Here is a 22,058-nt window from a genome sequence, read left to right as displayed (position 1 = left end):
AGATACCCAATCCAGACTGAAGGAGAATAGATACCCAATCCAGACTGAAGGAGAATAGATACCCAATCCAGACTAAAGGAGAATAGATACCCAATCCAGACTGAAGGAGAATAGATACCAAATCCAGACTGAAGGAGAATAGATACCCAATACAGACTGAAGGAGAATAGATACCCAATCCAGACTGAAGGAGAATAGATACCCAATCCATACTGAAGGAGAATAGATACCCAATACAGATTTAAAGATAATAGATACCCAATCCAGACTAAAAGAGAATAGATATCCAATCCAGACTAAAGGAGAATAGATACCCAATCCAGACTGAAGGAGAATAGATACCCAATCCAGACTGAAGGAGAATAGATACCCAATCCAGACTGAAGGAGAATAGATACCCAATCCAGACTGAAGGAGAATAGATACCCAATCCAGACTGAAGGAGAATAGATACCCAATCCAGACTGAAGGAGAATAGATACCCAATCCAGTCTGAAGGAGAATAGATACCCAATACAGACTGAAGGAGAATAGATACCCAATCCAGACTGAAGGAGAATAGATACCCAATACAGACTGAAGGAGAATAGATACCCAATCCAGACTGAAGGAGAATAGATACCCAATCCAGACTGAAGGAGAATAGATACCCAATACAGACTGAAGGAGAATAAATACCCAATCCAGACTGAAGGAGAATAGATACCCAATCCAGACTAAAGGAGAATAGATACCCAATCCAGACTGAAGGAGAATAGATACCCAATACAGACTGAAGGAGAATAGATACCCAATACAGATTTAAAGATAATAGATACCCAATCCAGACTGAAGGAGAATAGATACCCAATCCAGACTGAAGGAGAATAGATACCCAATCCAGACTGAAGGAGAATAGATACCCAATCCAGACTGAAGGAGAATAGATACCCAATCCAGACTGAAGGAGAATAGATACCCAATCCAGACTGAAGGAGAATAGATACCCAATACAGACTGAAGGAGAATAGATACCCAATCCAGACTGAAGGAGAATAGATACCCAATACAGACTGAAGGAGAATAGATACCCAATCCAGACTGAAGGAGAATAGATACCCAATCCAGACTGAAGGAGAATAGATACCCAATCCAGACTGAAGGAGAATAGATACCCAATCCAGACTGAAGGAGAATAGATACCCAATCCAGACTGAAGGAGAATAGATACCCAATACAGACTAAAATAGAATAGATATCCAATACAGACTGAAGGAGAATAGATACCCAATCCAGACTGAAGGAGAATAGATACCCAATCCAGACTGAAGGAGAATAGATACCCAATCCAGACTGAAGGAGAATAGATACCCAATCCAGACTGAAGGAGAATAGATACCCAATCCAGACTGAAGGAGAATAGATATCCAAATCCAGACTGAAGGAGAATAGATACCCAATACAGACTGAAGGAGAATAGATACCCAATCCAGACTGAAGGAGAATAGATACCCAATCCAGACTGAAGGAGAATAGATACCCAATCCAGACTGAAGGAGAATAGATACCCAATCCAGACTGAAGGAGAATAGATACCCAATCCAGACTGAAGGAGAATAGATACCCAATCCAGACTGAAGGAGAATAGATACCCAATCCAGACTGAAGGAGAATAGATACCCAATACAGACTGAAGGAGAATAGATACCCAATCCAGACTGAAGGAGAATAGATACCCAATACAAGATTTAAAGATAATAGATACCCAATCCAGACTGAAGGAGAATAGATATCCAATACAGACTGAAGGAGAATAGATACCCAATCCAGACTGAAGGAGAATAGATACCCAATCCAGACTGAAGGAGAATAGATACCCAATCCAGACTGAAGGAGAATAGATACCCAATCCAGACTGAAGGAGAATAGATACCCAATCCAGACTGAAGGAGAATAGATATCAAATCCAGACTGAAGGAGAATAGATACCCAATACAGACTGAAGGAGAATAGATACCCAATCCAGACTGAAGGAGAATAGATACCCAATCCAGACTGAAGGAGAATAGATACCCAATCCAGACTGAAGGAGAATAGATACCCAATCCAGACTGAAGGAGAATAGATACCCAATCCAGACTGAAGGAGAATAGATACCCAATACAGACTGAAGGAGAATAGATACCCAATCCAGACTGAAGGAGAATAGATACCCAATACAGACTGAAGGAGAATAGATACCCAATACAGACTGAAGGAGAATAGATACCCAATCCAGACTGAAGGAGAATAGATACCCAATCCAGACTGAAGGAGAATAGATACCCAATCCAGACTGAAGGAGAATAGATACCCAATACAGACTGAAGGAGAATAGATACCCAATACAGACTGAAGGAGAATAGATACCCAATCCAGACTGAAGGAGAATAGATACCCAATACAGATTTAAAGATAATAGATACCCAATCCAGACTGAAGGAGAATAGATATCCAATACAGACTGAAGGAGAATAGATACCCAATCCAGACTGAAGGAGAATAGATACCCAATCCAGACTGAAGGAGAATAGATACCCAATCCAGACTGAAGGAGAATAGATACCCAATCCAGACTGAAGGAGAATAGATACCCAATCCAGTCTGAAGGAGAATAGATACCCAATACAGACTGAAGGAGAATAGATACCCAATCCAGACTGAAGGAGAATAGATACCCAATCCAGACTGAAGGAGAATAGATACCCAATCCAGACTGAAGGAGAATAGATACCCAATCCAGACTGAAGGAGAATAGATACCCAATACAGACTGAAGGAGAATAAATACCCAATCCAGACTGAAGGAGAATAGATACCCAATCCAAACTGAAGGAGAATAGATACCCAATCCAGACTGAAGGAGAATAGATACCCAATCCAGACTGAAGGAGAATAGATACCCAATCCAGACTAAAGGAGAATAGATACCCAATCCAGACTGAAGGAGAATAGATACCCAATCCAGACTGAAGGAGAATAGATACCCAATACAGACTGAAGGAGAATAGATACCCAATCCAGACTGAAGGAGAATAGATACCCAATCCAGACTGAAGGAGAATAGATACCCAATACAGACTGAAGGAGAATAGATATCCAATCCAGACTGAAGGAGAATAGATACCCAATACAGACTGAAGGAGAATAGATACCCAATCCAGACTAAAGGAGAATAGATACCCAATCCAGACTGAAGGAGAATAGATACCCAATCCAGACTGAAGGAGAATAGATACCCAATCCAGACTGAAGGAGAATAGATACCCAATCCAGACTGAAGGAGAATAGATACCCAATCCAGACTAAAGGAGAATAGATACCCAATCCAGACTGAAGGAGAATAGATACCCAATCCAGACTAAAGGAGAATAGATACCCAATCCAGACTGAAGGAGAATAGATACCCAATCCAGACTGAAGGAGAATAGATACCCAATACAGACTGAAGGAGAATAGATATCCAATCCAGACTAAAGGAGAATAGATACCCAATCCAGACTGAAGGAGAATAGATACCCAATCCAGACTGAAGGAGAATAGATACCCAATCCAGACTGAAGGAGAATAGATACCCAATCCAGACTGAAGGAGAATAGATACCCAATCCAGACTGAAGGAGAATAGATACCCAATCCAGACTGAAGGAGAATAGATACCCAATACAGACTAAAATAGAATAGATACCCAATACAGACTGAAGGAGAATAGATACCCAATACAGACTGAAGGAGAATAGATACCCAATCCAGACTGAAGGAGAATAGATACCCAATCCAGACTGAAGGAGAATAGATACCCAATCCAGACTGAAGGAGAACAGATACCCAATCCAGACTGAAGGAGAATAAATACCCAATCCAGACTGAAGGAGAATAGATACCCAATCCAGACTGAAGGAGAATAGATACCCAATCCAGACTGAAGGAGAACAGATACCCAATCCAGACTGAAGGAGAATAAATACCCATTACAGATTTAAAGATAATAAATACCCAATACAGCAAGTTGTTATTTTATGTGGTTGTTATTGAAGGCCATTACTGTGGACAGTGTACTGTGGACAGTGTACTGTGGACAGTGTACTGTGGACAGTGTACTGTGGACAGTGTACTGTGGACAGTGTACTGTGGACAGTGTACTGTGGACAGTGTATTGGCACTCAGACATGCTGTCTCGCCTAACCTGGGACTGCTAGAAGAAGAGGGCTAGGGAAAGGTTAAGAGAATGAGTGTTTTTTGTTCATGTCCTTGGTAGCCTCCCAAAGGGCACCCCTCTTTCCTATATAGAGCACTACTTTTGACCAAAGCCTTATGGGTCCTGGTGAAAAGTAGTGCACTATATAGGGAATAGGGTGCCCTTTGGGACGAAGACCATATTGATAGGTTCATTGTCAGAACCTTGGCAGCATCTGTAGTCTTTTAAGACACTTTTAAGTTAAGCAAATCCCCCCTGGCCTTTTCTCTATTTACCGCTAAGGAAGTGTAGTTCCTCGGCCGTCATTAAAAATAAAAAGTTATTCTTAACTGACTTGCCTAGTTAAATAAAAAAAATATGTCTGCTTCTCTGATTATTCAAAATAGTCCATGTTTTCAATTGCAATATTCTGTCAAAATGCCAATTATATACATTGAACGAAAATATAAACACAACATGTAAAGTGTTGGTCCCGTGTTTCATGAGCTGAAATAAAAGATCCCAGAAATGTTCCATACGCACATAAAGCTTATTTGTCTAAAATGTTGTGCACATCCCTGTTAGTGAACTTTTCTCCTTTGCCAAAATAATCCATCCACCTGACAGGTGTGGCATATCAAGAAGCTGATTAAATAGCATGATAATTACACAGGTGCACCTTGTGCTGGGGACAGTATAAGGCCACTCTAAAATGTGCAGTTTTGTCACACAACACAATGTCACAGATGTCTCAAGTGTTGAGGGAGCATGCTGACTGCAGGAATGTCCACCAGAGCTCTTGTCAGATAATTAAATGTTAATTTCTCTACCATAAGCCACCACCAACGTCGTTTTAGAGAATTTGTCAGTACGTCCAACCGGCCTCACAACCGCAGACCAAGTGTAACCATGCCAGCCCAGGACCTTCACTTCTTCACCTCCGGGATCGTCTGAGACCAGCCACCCGGACAGCTGATGAAACTAGGTTTGCACAACTGAAGAATTTCTACACAAACTGTCAGAAACCGTCTCAGGGAAGCTCATCTGCGTGCTCATCATCCTCACAGTGCTCGTCATCCTCACAGTGCTCATCGTCCTCACCGGGCCTTGACCTGAATTCGCCGTCATAATCGTGGGCTCTTCATGGATGAATCCTGGTTTCAACTGTACCGGGCAGATGACAGATGGCAGATGGCGTCGTGTGGGCGAGGGGCTTGCTGATGTCAACGTTGTGAACAGAGTGCCCCATGGTGGCGGTGGGGTTATGGTATGGGCAGGAATAGGCTACGGACAACCACACAATTGCATTTTATTGATGGCGGTTTAAATGCACAAAGATACCATGACGAGATCCTGAGGCCCATTGTCTTGTCACTCATTCGCTGCCATCACCTCATGTTTCAGCATGATAATGCATGACCCCATGTCGCAAGGATCTGTACACAATTCCTGGAAGCTGAAAATGTCCCCCTTTTTCCATAGCCTGCATACACACCAGACATGTCATCCATTGAGCATGTTTGGGATGCTCTGGATCGACGTGTACGACAGCATGTTCCAGCTCCAGCCAATGTCCAGCAACTTTGCAAAGCCATTGAAGAGGAGTGGGACAACATTCCACACACAACAATCAAGGGCGGCAGGTAGTCTAGTGGTTAGAGCGTTGGACTAGTAACCGAAAGGTTGCAAGATCGAATCCCTAAGCTGACAAGGTAAAAATCTGTCGTTCTGCCCCTGAACAAGGCAGTTAACCCACTGTTTCTAGGCTGACATTGAAAATAAGAATGTATTCTTAACTGACTTGCCTAGTTAAATAAAGGTTAAAAAACCCAACTCTATGCGAAGGAGATGTGTTGTGCTGCATGAGGCAAATGGTCACACCAGATACTGACTGTTTTTTTTATCCACACCCCTACATTTTTTAAGGCATCTGTGATGCATATCATGGAGATGACTAGATGTGTATAGTGAAAATGTATTCTTCTTTCTTCTCCAGGTTGAGGGAGGTGGGAAGGCAGATCTGTTGGAACACCCCCTGTTGCCAGGGGACCAGGTGGTTGTCATTAACGACGTGGAACTCAGTGGATTCAGGCAGGAAGCCGTCTCATTGGTCAAAGGATCCTACAAGACTCTCCGACTCACTATCCGCAGGTAAATAACACAAACCACCATATGCCGGGGCCATCTGTTCCTCTCCTTCTGTCCTTCTCCTTCTGTCCCTCTCCTTCTGTCCCTCTCCATCTGTCCTTCTACGTCTGTCCCTCTCCTTCTGTCCCTCTCTGTCTGTCCCTCTCCGTCTGTCCCTCTCCATCTGTCCCTCTCCGTCTGTCCCTCTCCTTCTGTCCCTCTCCATCTGTCCTTCTCCTTCTGTCCCTCTCCGTCTGTCCCTCTCCTTCTGTCCCTCTCCTTCTGTCCCTCTCCTTCTGTCCCTCTCCATCTGTCCCTCTCCATCTGTCCCTCTCCTTCTGTCCTTCTCCATCTGTCCCTCTCCGTCTGTCCCTCTCCATCTGTCCCTCTCCGTCTGTCCCTCTCTGTCTGTCCCTCTCCTTCTGTCCCTCTCCTTCTGTCCCTCTCCATCTGTCTCTCTCATTTTGTCCCTCTCTGTCTGTCCCTCTCCTTCTGTCCCTCTCCTTCTGTCCTTCCCCTTCTGTCCCTCTCCTTCTGTCCCTCTCCGTCTGTACAGTACCATACAACATTACCATATAACAGTACCATACAACAGTACCATACAACAGTACCATACAACAGTACCATACAACAGTACCATATAACAGTACCATACAACAGTACCATACAACAGTACCATACAACAGTACCATATAACAGTACCATATAACAGTACTCCTTCATCTCATATTGTCCTGATGTCTATAATGACCTCACCCCCCTCAGCTCCTTAGTCTCATATCGCCCTGATGTCTATAGTGGTCAGGCTTCAGCACTAATGATAACAGGCCAGGGGGTGTTGCTGGGGTCTGGTGTGTGTGTGCGCGCTGGATGAAGGGATCATGGCTAAACTCCCAGGCTCTTAAAAGTTATCTCAACAACAGCAGCCCTGTGATATGATTGACACCCTGCAGAGGGTAAAAATAGGAACTCATGCTGGCTAACCTTCTGTACCCACTAGACTAGAGCTGTCTGTCACTGGTACATCTAACCTTCTGTACCCACTAGACTAGAGCTGTCTGTCACAGGTACATCTAACCTTCTGTACCCACTAGACTAGAGCTGTCTGTCACAGGTACATCTAACCTTCTGTACCCACTAGACTAGATGAGTTGTCTGTCACAGGTACATCTAACCTTCTGTACCCACTAGACTAGAGCTGTCTGTCACAGGTACATCTAACCTTCTGTACCCACTAGACTAGAGCTGTCTGTCACTGGTACATCTAACCTTCTGTACCCACTAGACTAGAGCTGTCTGTCACTGGTACATCTAACCTTCTGTACCCACTAGACTAGAGCTGTCTGTCACAGGTACATCTAACCTTCTGTACCCACTAGACTAGATGAGTTGTCTGTCACAGGTACATCTAACCTTCTGTACCCACTAGACTAGAGCTGTCTGTCACTGGTACATCTAACCTTCTGTACCCACTAGACTAGAGCTGTCTGTCACAGGTACATCTAACCTTCTGTACCCACTAGACTAGAGCAGTTGTCTGTCACAGGTACATCTAACCTTCTGTACCCACTAGACTAGAGCTGTCTGTCACAGGTACATCTAACCTTCTGTACCCACTAGACTAGAGCTGTCTGTCACTGGTACATCTAACCTTCTGTACCCACTAGACTAGAGCTGTCTGTCACAGGTAAATCTAACCTTCTGTACCCACTAGACTAGATGAGTTGTCTGTCACAGGTACATCTAACCTTCTGTACCCACTAGACTAGAGCTGTCTGTCACAGGTAAATCTAACCTTCTGTACCCACTAGACTAGATGAGTTGTCTGTCACAGGTACATCTAACCTTCTGTACCCACTAGACTAGATGAGTTGTCTGTCACAGGTACATCTAACCTTCTGTACCCACTAGACTAGATGAGTTGTCTGTCACTGGTACATCTAACCTTCTGTACCCACTAGACTAGATGAGTTGTCTGTCACAGGTACATCTAACCTTCTGTACCCACTAGACTAGATGAGTTGTCTGTCACAGGTACATCTAACCTTCTGTACCCACTAGACTAGATGAGTTGTCTGTCACAGGTACATCTAACCTTCTGTACCCACTAGACTAGATGAGTTGTCTGTCACAGGTACATCTAACCTTCTGTACCCACTAGACTAGATGAGCTGTCTGTCACAGGTACATCTAACCTTCTGTACCCACTAGACTAGATGAGTTGTCTGTCACAGGTACATCTAACCTTCTGTACCCACTAGACTAGACCAGTTGTCTGTCACAGGTAAATCTTGCTGCACAGCAGCATTATTGTTTCATCCATATTCACATTAGGATAGGATCAAGAATTTAGGTTTGCTAAAGGAAGATCTTTTATAGAAGCTATATTAACACGCTAAATCAACGCTTCCCAAACCCTTTCATCGTTGGGGAACATCCCACACATTTTGCCATGGGCTGAATCCAGACTAATATTCTCCACTGGTGGTACTAGTGCCACTAAGTTTTGCAGTTGGGACCAAACAGCCCAATGATTTGGTCGCACCAATTGTTTTCCTTCCGGCGTCACACAATAGAAAACATGAGTATCCTGGCAATGGGGGGTTGTCCTAAAGTCATTCCCAGCTTTATTAAAACGTGTAATAGACTACTGTGATTGAAGAAGGTTGTTTCATCATCCACTCCTGAGGATCAGAGAGAGAGAGAGAGAGAGAGAGAGAGAGAGAGAGAGACAGAGAGACAGAGAGAGAGCGAGAGAGAGAACATCTTTCAGTTCTGGATTTTTTTTGACCCATTTGTTCAGTCGTATAGCATTCTGGGACGACGGGTTGCAAAGTAATGTGTGGAGCGAGTAGTGGATGAGTAGTTTTTATCTGTATTTATTATGGATCCCTGTTAGTTCCTGCCAAGGCAGCAGCTACACTTCCTGGGGTTTATTATGGATCGTCATTGGTTCCTGCTAAGTCAACAGCTACACTTCCTGGGGTTTATTATGGATCGTCATTGGTTCCTGCTAAGTCAACAGCTACACTTCCTGGGGTTTATTATGGATCGTCATTGGTTCCTGCTGAGTCAACAGCTACACTTCCTGGGGTTTATTATGGATCGTCATTGGTTCCTGCTAAGTCAACAGCTACACTTCCTGGGGTTTATTATGGATCGTCATTGGTTCCTGCTAAGTCAACAGCTACACTTCCTGGGGTTTATTATGGATCGTCATTGGTTCCTGCTAAGTCAACAGCTACACTTCCTGGGGTTTATTATGGATCGTCATTGGTTCCTGCTAAGTCAACAACTACACTTCCTGGGGTTTATTATGGATCCCCATTAGTTCCTGTCAATGCATCAGCTACTCTTCCTGGGGTTTATTATGGATCCCCATTAGTTCCTGCCAAGGCAGCAGCTACTCTTCCTGGGGTTTATTATGGATCCCCGTTAGTTCCTGCTAAGGCATCAGCTACTCTTCCTGGGGATTATTATGGATCACCATTAGTTCCTGCCAAGGCAGCAGCTACTCTTCCTGGGGTTTATTATGGATGCCCATTAGTTCCTGCTAAGGCATCAGCTACTCTTCCTGGGGTTTATTATGGATCACCATTAGTTCCTGCCAAGGCAGTAGCTACTCTTCCTGGGGGTTTATTATGGATCCCCGTTAGTTCCTGCCAATGCAGCAGCTACTCTTCCAGGGGTTTATTACGGATCCCCATTAGTTCCTGACAAGGCAGTAGCTACTCTTCCTGGGGTTTATTATGGATCCCCATTAGTTCCTGCTAAGGCATCAGCTACTCTTCCTGGGGTTTATTATGGATCACCATTAGTTCCTGACAAGGCAGCAGCTACTCTTCCTGGGGTTTATTATGGATCCCCGTTAGTTCCTGCTAAGGCATCAGCTACTCTTCCTGGGGATTATTATGGATCACCATTAGTTCCTGCCAAGGCAGCAGCTACTCTTCCTGGGGTTTATTATGGATGCCCATTAGTTCCTGCTAAGGCATCAGCTACTCTTCCTGGGGTTTATTATGGATCACCATTAGTTCCTGCCAAGGCAGTAGCTACTCTTCCTGGGGGTTTATTATGGATCCCCGTTAGTTCCTGCCAATGCAGCAGCTACTCTTCCAGGGGTTTATTACGGATCCCCATTAGTTCCTGACAAGGCAGTAGCTACTCTTCCTGGGGTTTATTATGGATCCCCATTAGTTCCTGCTAAGGCATCAGCTACTCTTCCTGGGGTTTATTATGGATCACCATTAGTTCCTGACAAGGCAGCAGCTACTCTTCCTGGGGTTTATTATGGATCCCCGTTAGTTCCTGCTAAGGCATCAGCTACTCTTCCTGGGGATTATTATGGATCACCATTAGTTCCTGACAAGGCAGCAGCTACTCTTCCTGGGGTTTATTATGGATCTCCATTAGTTCCTGCTAAGGCATCAGCTACTCTTCCTGGGGTTTATTATGGATCCCCGTTAGTTCCTACCAAGGCAGCAGCTCTTCCTGGGGTTTATTATGGATCCCCGTTAGTTCCTGCCAAGGCAGCAGCTACTCTTCCTGGGGTCCAGCAACATTAAGACAGTTATATACAGTTTAAAATATTACATGACATTACATTTCATAACAATTTACTCAAAACATTTAATATGTTCCCTCAGGCCACTACTCCACTATCACGTATCTACAATACAACATCCATGTGTACGTGTGTGTGGAGTGTGTGTCTTATCATGGGTATGTGTGTCTGTTAAACTCGTCTGTGAGCTATTTTATCCTCATTTATAGGCTATATTATATTTAACTTTACTTGAGTGTATCGACAGATGGCCTGTACAGGTCCGTGACGATGCACTCGTCTTTTTGGTTGTTTTTGTAGCCTATTTTAGCTCTTTACAGAACACATCGCCTTATTGGACTTTTTCAACTTTAAGCTTGCCCTGCTAGCTGTGGCTAGCCTGCTTTGTTGTTAGCATTATGGCTACCGATGACTATCCAATGGATATCAATGGCCAGCCATTGACTGTTCAATGCTACCGCTGTGAAATGTTCACTAACCAGAGGGACAGAGTGGAAGACCGAGCACATAAGGAACAGGGATATGTGTGTAAAAAGTGCCGTTGGTGTGACCGGATGATGGATGATACTGGGTTGCTGCAGAAGGACGTTCCGCGGCTATCCGATGAGCTGAAGCAGATGGAGAACCTCGTTGACGAGTTCACCAATGTAGCTATAGCCCAGGCTAAACGATCTGTCCCACTTCTCGGAGCAGGTGGCTTGTTCTACTTCACTTCACCACAGAGACTGGGCCGAGGTGGTTAAGCTAAAGGGCCCGAGGGAGCTGTAACCTGGGCGGTCAATTCCTCAAATCAAATCAAATTTGATTGGTCACATACATGTGTTTAACAGATTATTGCGGGTGTAGCGAAGTACCCCCCTCTCTCCTAGGCTCGATCCCTCCCACCCCTCTCTCCTTCTAGGCAACAGAGTTCCTCGCTGCACCATGCACCTCTCTCAATGACCGTTGGGGTAAGCTCCATGTGCCCTAGAGCTCTCTCTCGGAGCTCAGCCATCCCAGGCTACTGGCTCCGTGCGACCTGGAAATTCACGACCGCCCCCTCCCGAGATAGCCATCGTACGGAGTTCCATTGTACGGAGTTTCATTGTCTGGAGTTCCATTGTCTGGAGTTCCATTGTACGGAGTTCCATTGTACGGAGTTCCATTGTACGGAGTTCCATTGTCAGGAGTTCCATTGTACGGAGTTCCATTGTACGGAGTTCCATTGTACGGAGTTCCATTGTACGGAGTTCCATCGTACGGAGTTCCATTGTACGGGATGTAGTGGTTGATAGTAGGTTTGGGTGGTATCCAGATGTTCATATCATCCTATCGTCCTACTCTCATCCCGGGAATTTACGGTATTACCGGCTTAGTACACAAGGGGGCACCAAGAAAAAAAATGCCAAAATAGCCCATTAGGCGAATAGCAAATTTTCTTGGAGGCTGCAAGCTAAAATGCTAACTAGCAGAAACGAAAAATATATAATTGCAAAGACAGGCAATCCAGCTCATAAAGTTACACAAGTTACACTTTCGGAAAGTATTCAGACCCTTTCACTTTTTCCACATTTTGTTACGTTATATATATATATTTTTTTATTTAAAAACTGCAATACCTGATTTACATAAGTATTCAGACCCTTTGCTTTGAGACTCAACATTTAGCTCAGGTGCATCCTTCTTCCATTGATCATCCTTGCAATGTTTCTACAACTTGATTGGTGTCCCACCTGTGATGCTTTCAAATTAATTGGACATGATTGGTAAAGACACACACCTGTCTATATAAGGTCCCACAGATGACAGTGCATGTCAGAGCAAAAACCAAGCCATGAGGTCGAAGGAATTGTATGTAGAGCTCAGAGACAGGATTGTGTTGAGGCACAGATCTGGGGAAGGCTACCAAAAAATGTCTGCAGCATTGAAGGTCCCCAAGAACACAGTGGCCTCCATCATTCAACCTCCAAGACTCTACCTAGAGCTGGCCACCCGGCCAAACTGAGCAATCGGGGGAGAAGGGCCTTGGTCAGGGAGGTGACCAAGAACCCAATGGTCACTCTGACAGAGCTCCAGAGTTCTTCTGTGGAGATGGGAGAAACTTCCAGAAGGACAACCGTCTCTGTAGCACTACACCAAGCTGGCCTTAATGGTAGGATGGCCAGATGGAAGCCACTCCTCAGTAAAAGGCACATGACAGCCCACTTGGAGTTTGCCAAAAGGCACCTAAAGCACTCTCAGACCACGAGAATGCCAAGAGTCACGTCTGGAGGGGAGTTTATCACCCTCCTTCGGCCCTCCCAATTGCTCTTAACAAATTGTCTGACTTGCTGTCTAATTATGTTGAATCTGAATTATAAATATTGGGTGATCTTAACTTGGATTGGTTGATGTCAGTATCAGATAGACTGAATGATAATTGTACTGAGCAAAATTTAACTCAACTTATAACTAAACCAACCCACCCCAACTTAAAACACCCTGAAAAATCAACAATATTGGATGTAATTCTGACAAAAGTATCCAGCCAATGGAATCTTTGCTAACGAGCTCAGTGACCATTATCCCATTGCCTGCAGTAGATATACTAAGCTACCTAAATTGTGTTTGTGCATTATTACAAAGATACAACTTTCAATGAGCAACATTTCCTGTATGACCTGAGGTTGTATGATAGGGAGGGTGTGTCCCTCTATCTCTGATTCGGATGTTTTACCTTTCTGTTTACCTTTCGTTCCTGAGTGGCACAGCGGTCTAAGGCAGCGGTCTAAGGCACTGCATCTCAGTGCTAGAGGCATCACTACAGACACTGGTTCGATCCCGGGCTGTATTAGGAGCATCGTCTGGATTTGTAAATAAAAATGTGGATATCATTCTGACCTCGATAACTACTGCCCAATTTCTAAACTATCTTGCCTTGCAAAAATATTAGAATCACTGGCAAACTCCCTTGTACAAGCTGAATAACTTCTATGCTCGCTTCGAGGCAATGAACACTGAAGCATGCATGAGACCATCAGCTGTTCCGGATGACTGTGTGATCATGTTCTCCGCAGCCGACGTGAGTAAGACCTTCAAACAGGTCAACATTCACAAAGCTGTAGGGCCAGACGGATTACCAGGACGTGTACTCCGAGCATGCGCTGACCAACTGGCAAGTGTCTTCACTGACATTTTCAACCTCTCCCTGTCCCTGAGTCTGTAATACCAACATGTTTCAAGCAGACCACCATAGTCCCTGTGCCCAAGAACACTAAGGCAACCTGCCTAAATGACTGTAGCCATGAAATGCTTTGAAAGGCTGGTCATGGCTCACATCAAAACCATTATCCCAGAAACCCTAGACCCACTCCATATTGCATACCGCCCCAACAGATCCCCAGATGATGCAATCTCTATTGCACTCCACACCGCCCTTTCCCCCCCTGGACAAAAGGAACACCTATGTGAGAATGCTATTCATTGACTACAGCTCAACACCATAGTGCCCACAAAGCTCATCACTAAGCTCAAGACTGTGGGACTTAAACACCTCCCTCTGCAACTGGATCTTGGACTTCCTGATGAGCCGCCCCCAGGTAGTGAAGGTAACGGTACAGTGGGCCCACGGTTCGGTATGTATCACGGTTTGTGGGTCACGGTAACGGTAACGGTATGGTTTCAGTTCAGCTTCTCATACAGGGAACAAGTTTGCAAAATGTAGCTCTTCATCTCCCGTCACAGAGATGTAGCTTCCAGTATGTAGTGAACCGTCACAGTGAGGTAGCTTCCAGAACATTGTGAACCGTCACAGAGAGGTAGCTTTCAGTACATAGTGAACGATCACAGAGAGGTAGCTTCCAGTATGTAGTGAACCGCAGTTAAAAATAGAAAAGACACCATTCGTTGTTTGAATGTCACAGTGAGGTAGCTTCCAGAACATTGTGAACCGTCACAGAGAGGTAGCTTCCAGAACATTGTGAACCGTCACAGTGAGGTAGCTTCCAGAACATAGTGAACCGTCACAGAGAGGTAGCTTCCAGTACGTAGTGAACCGTCACAGAGAGGTAGCTTCCAGTATGTAGTGAACCGTCACAGAGAGGTAGCTTCCAGTACGTAGTGAACCGTCACAGAGAGGTAGCTTCCAGAACATAGTGAACCGTCACAGAGAGGTAGCTTCCAGTATGTAGTGAACCGTCACAGTGAGGTAGCTTCCAGAACATAGTGAACCGTCACAGAGAGGTAGCTTCCAGTATGTAGTGAACCGTCACAGAGAGGTAGCTTCCAGAACATAGTGAACCGTCACAGAGAGGTAGCTTCCAGTATGTAGTGAACCGTCACAGTGAGGTAGCTTCCAGAACATAGTGAACCGTCACAGAGAGGTAGCTTCCAGTATGTAGTGAACCGTCACAGAGAGGTAGCTTTCAGTACATAGTGAACGATCACAGAGAGGTAGCTTCCAGTATGTAGTGAACCGCAGTTAAAAATAGAAAAGACACCATTCGTTGTTTGAATGTCACAGTGAGGTAGCTTCCAGAACATTGTGAACCGTCACAGAGAGGTAGCTTCCAGAACATAGTGAACCGTCACAGAGAGGTAGCTTCCAGAACATAGTGAACCCAGTCCGGTACGTCCTGTGCCTGCTCCCCGTACTCGCCCTGATGTATGCCTCCACAGCCCAGTACATCCTGTGCTAGCTCCCCGCACTCGCCGTCCGAAGTGTGTCATTGTTCCGGTACAAGTTGTGCTTGTGGGACATGTAATATATACATGCAGACACATCATTCAAATATTTTTTTAAACATGTTTTATTTATTTTACCTTTATTTAACCAGGCAAGTCAGTTAAGAACAAATTCTTATTTACAATGACGGCCTAGGAACAGTGGGTTAACTGCCTGTTCAGGGGCAGAACGACAGATTTGTACCTTGTCAGCTAATGGAGTTTGATACACTGGTATCGGATATGACTGGAAATAAACTTGCTAAATAGTGATTTTCATAAATTAAATTTATGACAAAAAAATTACGCACAATCGTTGGTCTCATCATCAACTAACATATTCCTCTCCATTGTAAATGTTTTGTTTGACTCGGTATGACGTTATAATTACTTACATTTGCTTCCATCGTAATGTTTTGTCAGCCATCTTTGCTGAAGAAAGTCACCAGGGACGGGTGGCTCGCGTCAAATTCGTTATTGGAACCACTCGATATGATTGGTCATATAAAAACCTTGGGACCCAAATGCATAGTGAGTGCTCTAATGTAGAAAATAGTAAAAATAAAGAAAAACCCTTTAATGAGTAAATGTGTCCAAACTTTTGACTAGTACTGTATATTCATATATAGTATACATTGTGTATATCTGTGTCCATATTGTCCATGAGGTTCTAGTAGATAGACCATATGGTTCAACAGAAAATAGACTAATGAATGAACAAAGCAACTAATCAACAATAGCATTTTTTTCAATTACTTCTGCAACTTGTCCAACTGTTTACTTTTTTCACAACTGCTACCAGTCTGACGCCAAAACATTGACAACAAATACATATTGACGCAGCCTCTCTGTCCCCATTGTCCCTGGCTGGATAGTTTGTCCCCATTGTCCCTGGCTGGATAGTTTGTCCCCATTGTCCCTGGCTGGATAGTTTGTCTCCATTGCCCCCGGCCCTGACTGGCTGGATAGTTTGTCTCCATTGTCCCTGGCTGGATAGTTTGTCTCCATTGCCCCCGGCCCTGACTGGCTGGATAGTTTGTCTCCATTGCCCCCGGCCCTGACTGGCTGGATAGTTTGTCTCCATTGCCCCCGGCCCTGACTGGCTGGATAGTTTGTCTCCGTTGCCCCCGGCCCTGACTGGCTGGATAGTTTGTCTCCATTGCCCCCGGCCCTGACTGGCTGGATAGTTTGTCTCCATTGCCCCCGGCCCTGACTGGCTGGATAGTTTGTCTCCATTGCCCCCGGCCCTGACTGGCTGGATAGTTTGTCTCCGTTGCCCCCGGCCCTGACTGGCTGGATAGTTTGTCTCCGTTGCCCCCGGCCCTGACTGGCTGGATAGTTTGTCTCCATTGCCCCCGGCCCTGACTGGCTGGATAGTTTGTCTCCATTGCCCCCGGCCCTGACTGGCTGGATAGTTTGTCTCCGTTGCCCCCGGCCCTGACTGGCTGGATAGTTTGTCTCCATTGCCCCCGGCCCTGACTGGCTGGATAGTTTGTCTCCATTGCCCCCGGCCCTGACTGGCTGGATAGTTTGTCTCCATTGCCCCCGGCCCTGACTGGCTGGATAGTTTGTCTCCATTGCCCCCGGCCCTGACTGGCTGGATAGTTTGTCTCCATTGCCCCCGGCCCTGACTGGCTGGATAGTTTGTCTCCATTGCCCCCGGCCCTGACTGGCTGGATAGTTTGTCTCCATTGCCCCCGGCCCTGACTGGCTGGATAGTTTGTCTCCATTGCCCCCGGCCCTGACTGGCTGGATAGTTTGTCTCCATTGCCCCCGGCCCTGACTGGCTGGATAGTTTGTCTCCATTGCCCCCGGCCCTGACTGGCTGGATAGTTTGTCTCCATTGCCCCCGGCCCTGACTGGCTGGATAGTTTGTCTCCATTGCCCCCGGCCCTGACTGGCTGGATAGTTTGTCTCCATTGCCCCCGGCCCTGACTGGCTGGATAGTTTGTCTCCATTGCCCCCGGCCCTGACTGGCTGGATAGTTTGTCTCCGTTGCCCCCGGCCCTGACTGGCTGGATAGTTTGTCTCCATTGCCCCCGGCCCTGACTGGCTGGATAGTTTGTCTCCATTGCCCCCGGCCCTGACTGGCTGGATAGTTTGTCTCCATTGCCCCCGGCCCTGACTGGCTGGATAGTTTGTCTCCATTGCCCCCGGCCCTGACTGGCTGGATAGTTTGTCTCCATTGCCCCCGGCCCTGACTGGCTGGATAGTTTGTCTCCATTGCCCCCGGCCCTGACTGGCTGGAGAGTTTGTCTCCATTGCCCCCGGCCCTGACTGGCTGGATAGTTTGTCTCCATTGCCCCCGGCCCTGACTGGCTGGATAGTTTGTCTCCATTGCCCCCGGCCCTGACTGGCTGGATAGTTTGTCTCCATTGCCCCCGGCCCTGACTGGCTGGATAGTTTGTCTCCATTGCCCCCGGCCCTGACTGGCTGGATAGTTTGTCTCCATTGCCCCCGGCCCTGACTGGCTGGATAGTCTGTAGTCTGTCCCCATTGCCCCTGGCTGGATACACACAGAGCAGGCTTTTCTTTTGGCTAATAAAAGGCCATAATGGCAGCCATTGTCTCACACCTGGCTTTGTTTCTAACCCTGGACTATACTCTACACTGTGCAAAGGATTCAGGTTCACCTGCCTGCCTGCGTGACTGGGTGGCTGTACTCTCCCTCTCTCCGGCCATGTGAGAGGGGAGGGAGGAAACAGCCCAGCCACAGAGCCCAGCCACAGAGGATGGCAGGATGCTCATTTGCATCCAAGTACAGAGTCCAAGAGACGTTGGCAGAGAGAGAGAGAGAGAGAGAGGGAGAGAGAAGAGAGAGAGAGAGAAGAGAGAGAGAGAGAGAGAGAGAGAGAGAGAGAGAGAGAGAGAGAGAGAGGGAGAGAGAAGAGAGAGAGAGAGAGAGAGAGAGACAAGAGAGCGAGAGAGAGAGACGAGAGAGAGAGACTGAGAGAGAGAGGGAGAGAGAAGAGAGAGAGAGAGAAGAGAGAGAGATAGAGAGAGAGAGAGAGAAGAGAGAGAGATAGAGAGGGAGAGAGAGAGGGAGAGAGAAGAGAGAGAGAGAGAAGAGAGAGAGAGAGAGAGACAAGAGAGCGAGAGAGAGAGACAAGAGAGCGAGAGAGAGAGACAAGAGAGAGAGAGACAGACAGACAGAGGCAGAGAGGATACCACAAAGCTTCCCTTACGTCCAGTGCTCGGCCCAGCAGTGTTGTGTTGTGGAGATGCAGTAGGGTCAGTCAGTGTAGTGTTGACTCTGTAAACACAACTTCCTGGATGGCTCTGTAGTCCAGGAGTGTTCAGGACAGGTAGCGTTAGGTTGTGCTGGGCAAACACCTGTCGAAGCCTGGAGACTAGGACTCAGTGACTGACGGCTCCATGGAAGGGTAAGGGTGTGCCACTGTCAGCCAGAACTGCCTACTGCTGGGAAGAGAAGACTGAGGAGTGCTGAGGCAATGTTAGTGTAGTGCTGTCCTGGCTGGACAAACACCTGTCGAAGCCTGGAGATTGCAGAAGGACTATACCATTACCATACTGACTGACTGACTGACTGACTGACTGACTGACTTACAGGCCGGCTGGCTGACTGGCTGACTGGCTGGCTGGCTGGCTGGCTGGCTGACTGACAGGCTGGCTGACTACCTACAGCTGTGGGAAGACAAGACTGAGGAGGAGTTGCATAACTTCAGACTTTGGACACAGCAGTTCCCTGGGAGGGTGGACTTGATGGGAAAGGGAGGGAAATGAAGGAGGAGGCGTGAGAATTTCCTGAGGACAGGAGTCAGCACAGGTTATTGTTGCTGTAGTTAACAGTGAGTACAGGATTACAGATTATTGTTGCTGGAGTTTACAGTGAGGACAGGATTACCGGTTATTGTTGCTGGAGTTTACAGTGAGGACAGGATTACCGGTTATTGTTGCTGGAGTTTACAGTGAGGACAGGATTACCGGTTATTGTTGCTGGAGTTTACAGTGAGGACAGGATTACAGATATATGTTAGGTTGAGCCATCATATCCCCCCAGCCCATGTGGATCAACTGATCAACTGATTGACTGGTTGCAGACAGATAGATGAATCCATCTCAAACGACCCAAGATGGACACCAGTCTGGATCTGAACCCCAGTTGACATGCTCTAGTCATGTGTCCCTCTCTCAGCGGTGATGTAAGACAGCCATTATCAAGTTTGCTTCCTAACTGATCGTGATCCTTTCTGAGCTTTGGACTAGCTGATTAGCTGAGACTGTTCTAAGGAGAAAGGAGGAACTACTTTGGATGTATTAAATGAGTTGACTCTGGCTATTTTGAAGATAAACTACTTTTCCCATGGCCACTAGGGCTTGACTCTGGCTATTCTGAAGCGAAACTACTTTTCCCAGGAGCACTAGGGCTTGACTCTGGCTGTATGTCACCAAAGGATGGATGAGACCCCAGACATCAGTAGTGACTCAGACAGGTGTGTGACTGTTCTCTATCATCTGTTTATACCTAACAACAGGTACACTACATAACAGTAGTCATGCTTTTAGTTCTGTGTACTACAGAGGAAGAAAGGCTATATGCTCACTCTCTCTCTCTCTTTCTCTTTCCCTCCCTCACTCCCTCCCTCCCTCCCTCCCTATTTCTCTCTCTCTCAGTAATTAACTGTGTGTGCTCCCAAGGTTGGGTCAAGAGGTCGACTGTGAAGCCCATCCCACAGACAAGGGTCTCATTTACAATGGTGCCCTGAATACAAACATTTTCATAATCAATAAAACAAATAAAATAAAATACAACAACAATAACAAACATACTACAATGTCAACCAATAAACCATTACAGTCAATAGAAACAACCACAATCCTCAGTGAATGAATTTAACACAAGAGTCCTAAACTGCCCTAGCGGAACCAGGGAATCAAGATGCAAGGAATTTCGCAGGTTATTCCTACAATGGGGGGGGGGGGCACTAAAACTAAGGAGGATTTACCTAAATTGGTCGAGAACAGAGAGACCTCAAATTAACCAACCCTGAGAGCTAACCAACCCTGAGAGCTAACCAAACCTGAGAGTTAACCAACCCTGAGAGCTAACCAACCCAGAGAGTTAACCAATCCTGAGAGCTAACCAATCCTGAGAGTTAACCAACCCTGAGAGTTAACCAACCCTGAGAGCTAACCAACCCTGAGAGTTAATCAACCCTGATAGCAACAGTTAACCAACCCTGAGAGCTAACCAACCCTGAGAGCTAACCAACCCTGAGAGTTAACCAACCCAGAGAGCTCATTTATATAGCTCTTTTATATAGCAACAAAGTTTGGTAAGTTGGAGGCTTGTTTAGTAGAGCTTTTCAAACAGGAAGGTGATTTACGGGACTTCAATGAGGACCAGCCAACCTTTTGATAAAGGATGCAATGAAGTGTATTAAAACTGTCACCTGTGATAAAGTGAAGGGCACTATGGTAGACGGCATCCAAAGGTTTAAGAGTAGTGGTTGCTGCAATCTGGTCAATGGTGTTACCATAGCCATGAACTGGCTGGGAATATGTAGTCCATTTGAAACAAAGTTGACTTTACAATCTGCTTTCTGCTATTTTGGGAGAAGCAATATCTATTTCTAAAATAAAAAAGAAGAAGAAGCCCACTTTAAATCTTAACTTTTTAACAAGCTCATCCGTATGTTTTTTAAACATTACATCTTTGTCAATCTAAATGCCCAGATATTTATAGGTGGGAACCTGATCAATGGGAGACCCATCCAGTGAATAAATATAAATAATATTAAGTCCAATGTTTAAACCAACCAGGGCTTTCTGTAAAGCAACAAGGTCAGATTGCAGCTCTAACATATCCAACAGTTTGGGCAATGGCATACATAACAGAATCGTCTGCATACAGATTAATTTAACAAGTTTTAACAGATAGACCAATATTATTTATATAAATAGTAAAGAGAAACGGGTCCTAATACCGACCCCTGAGGTACACCTTTTGTAATATCCAGGAAACTGGACTTAACACCATCAGAAATCACACATTGTGTCCTGTCTGACAGATCATTCTCAAACTACTTGCAAGAAAGCCTGACCCAGGCCTATTTCAGTCAACAGGGTCGAATAACTTTTGAAAGGCAGCACAATCATTTTTATGATCTAAGCAATTTAACACATCATCTTAAACGAGCGTAGCAGCTGAAACGGTGCTTAGTCTCTTTCCAGATTGTAGGGATAACACCAGAACCAAGTTTCAAGTCAAAAATATAGGTCAATGGTTCTGCAATAAGTAAGATCAGAGAGCTGTAGTAAGAAAGGGACCAAGTGAATCAGCTTTTTAACATCAATCTTTAGCACTAAGGTACATCATAGACATCAAGTGGAGTGAAATTAAAATAAAGTATGTTTATTTTAGTGCATTATTCTCTACAATCTGTTTTTGAGATGACTAAAGGACTCCCTCTAGTGGAATGAGATGAATTTTCAGAGACTTTCCTTTCAAACAGATGGCCAGCTGAAGTAAC

The 22,058-nt window shown here is 45.5% G+C and overlaps 1 protein-coding gene across 1 annotated transcript in view; it reads left to right on the top strand.

The window, feature by feature from the left end:
- Positions 1-22,058, top strand: part of LOC139422677 (protein Shroom3-like) — a 141,144-nt gene that overhangs the window by 30,240 nt on the left and 88,846 nt on the right. The window contains exon 2 of the mRNA XM_071173877.1: positions 6,190-6,344. Within this exon, the coding sequence (XP_071029978.1) occupies positions 6,190-6,344 (155 nt within the window). The remainder of the gene's footprint in view (positions 1-6,189; positions 6,345-22,058) is intronic.

Source organism: Oncorhynchus clarkii, chromosome 12 (assembly GCF_045791955.1).
Source record: "Oncorhynchus clarkii lewisi isolate Uvic-CL-2024 chromosome 12, UVic_Ocla_1.0, whole genome shotgun sequence".
In the NCBI taxonomy this organism is placed as follows: domain Eukaryota; kingdom Metazoa; phylum Chordata; class Actinopteri; order Salmoniformes; family Salmonidae; genus Oncorhynchus; species Oncorhynchus clarkii.
The sequence above is the reverse complement of the archived record's forward strand: the minus strand, read 5'-3'. Positions and strand labels throughout refer to the sequence as shown.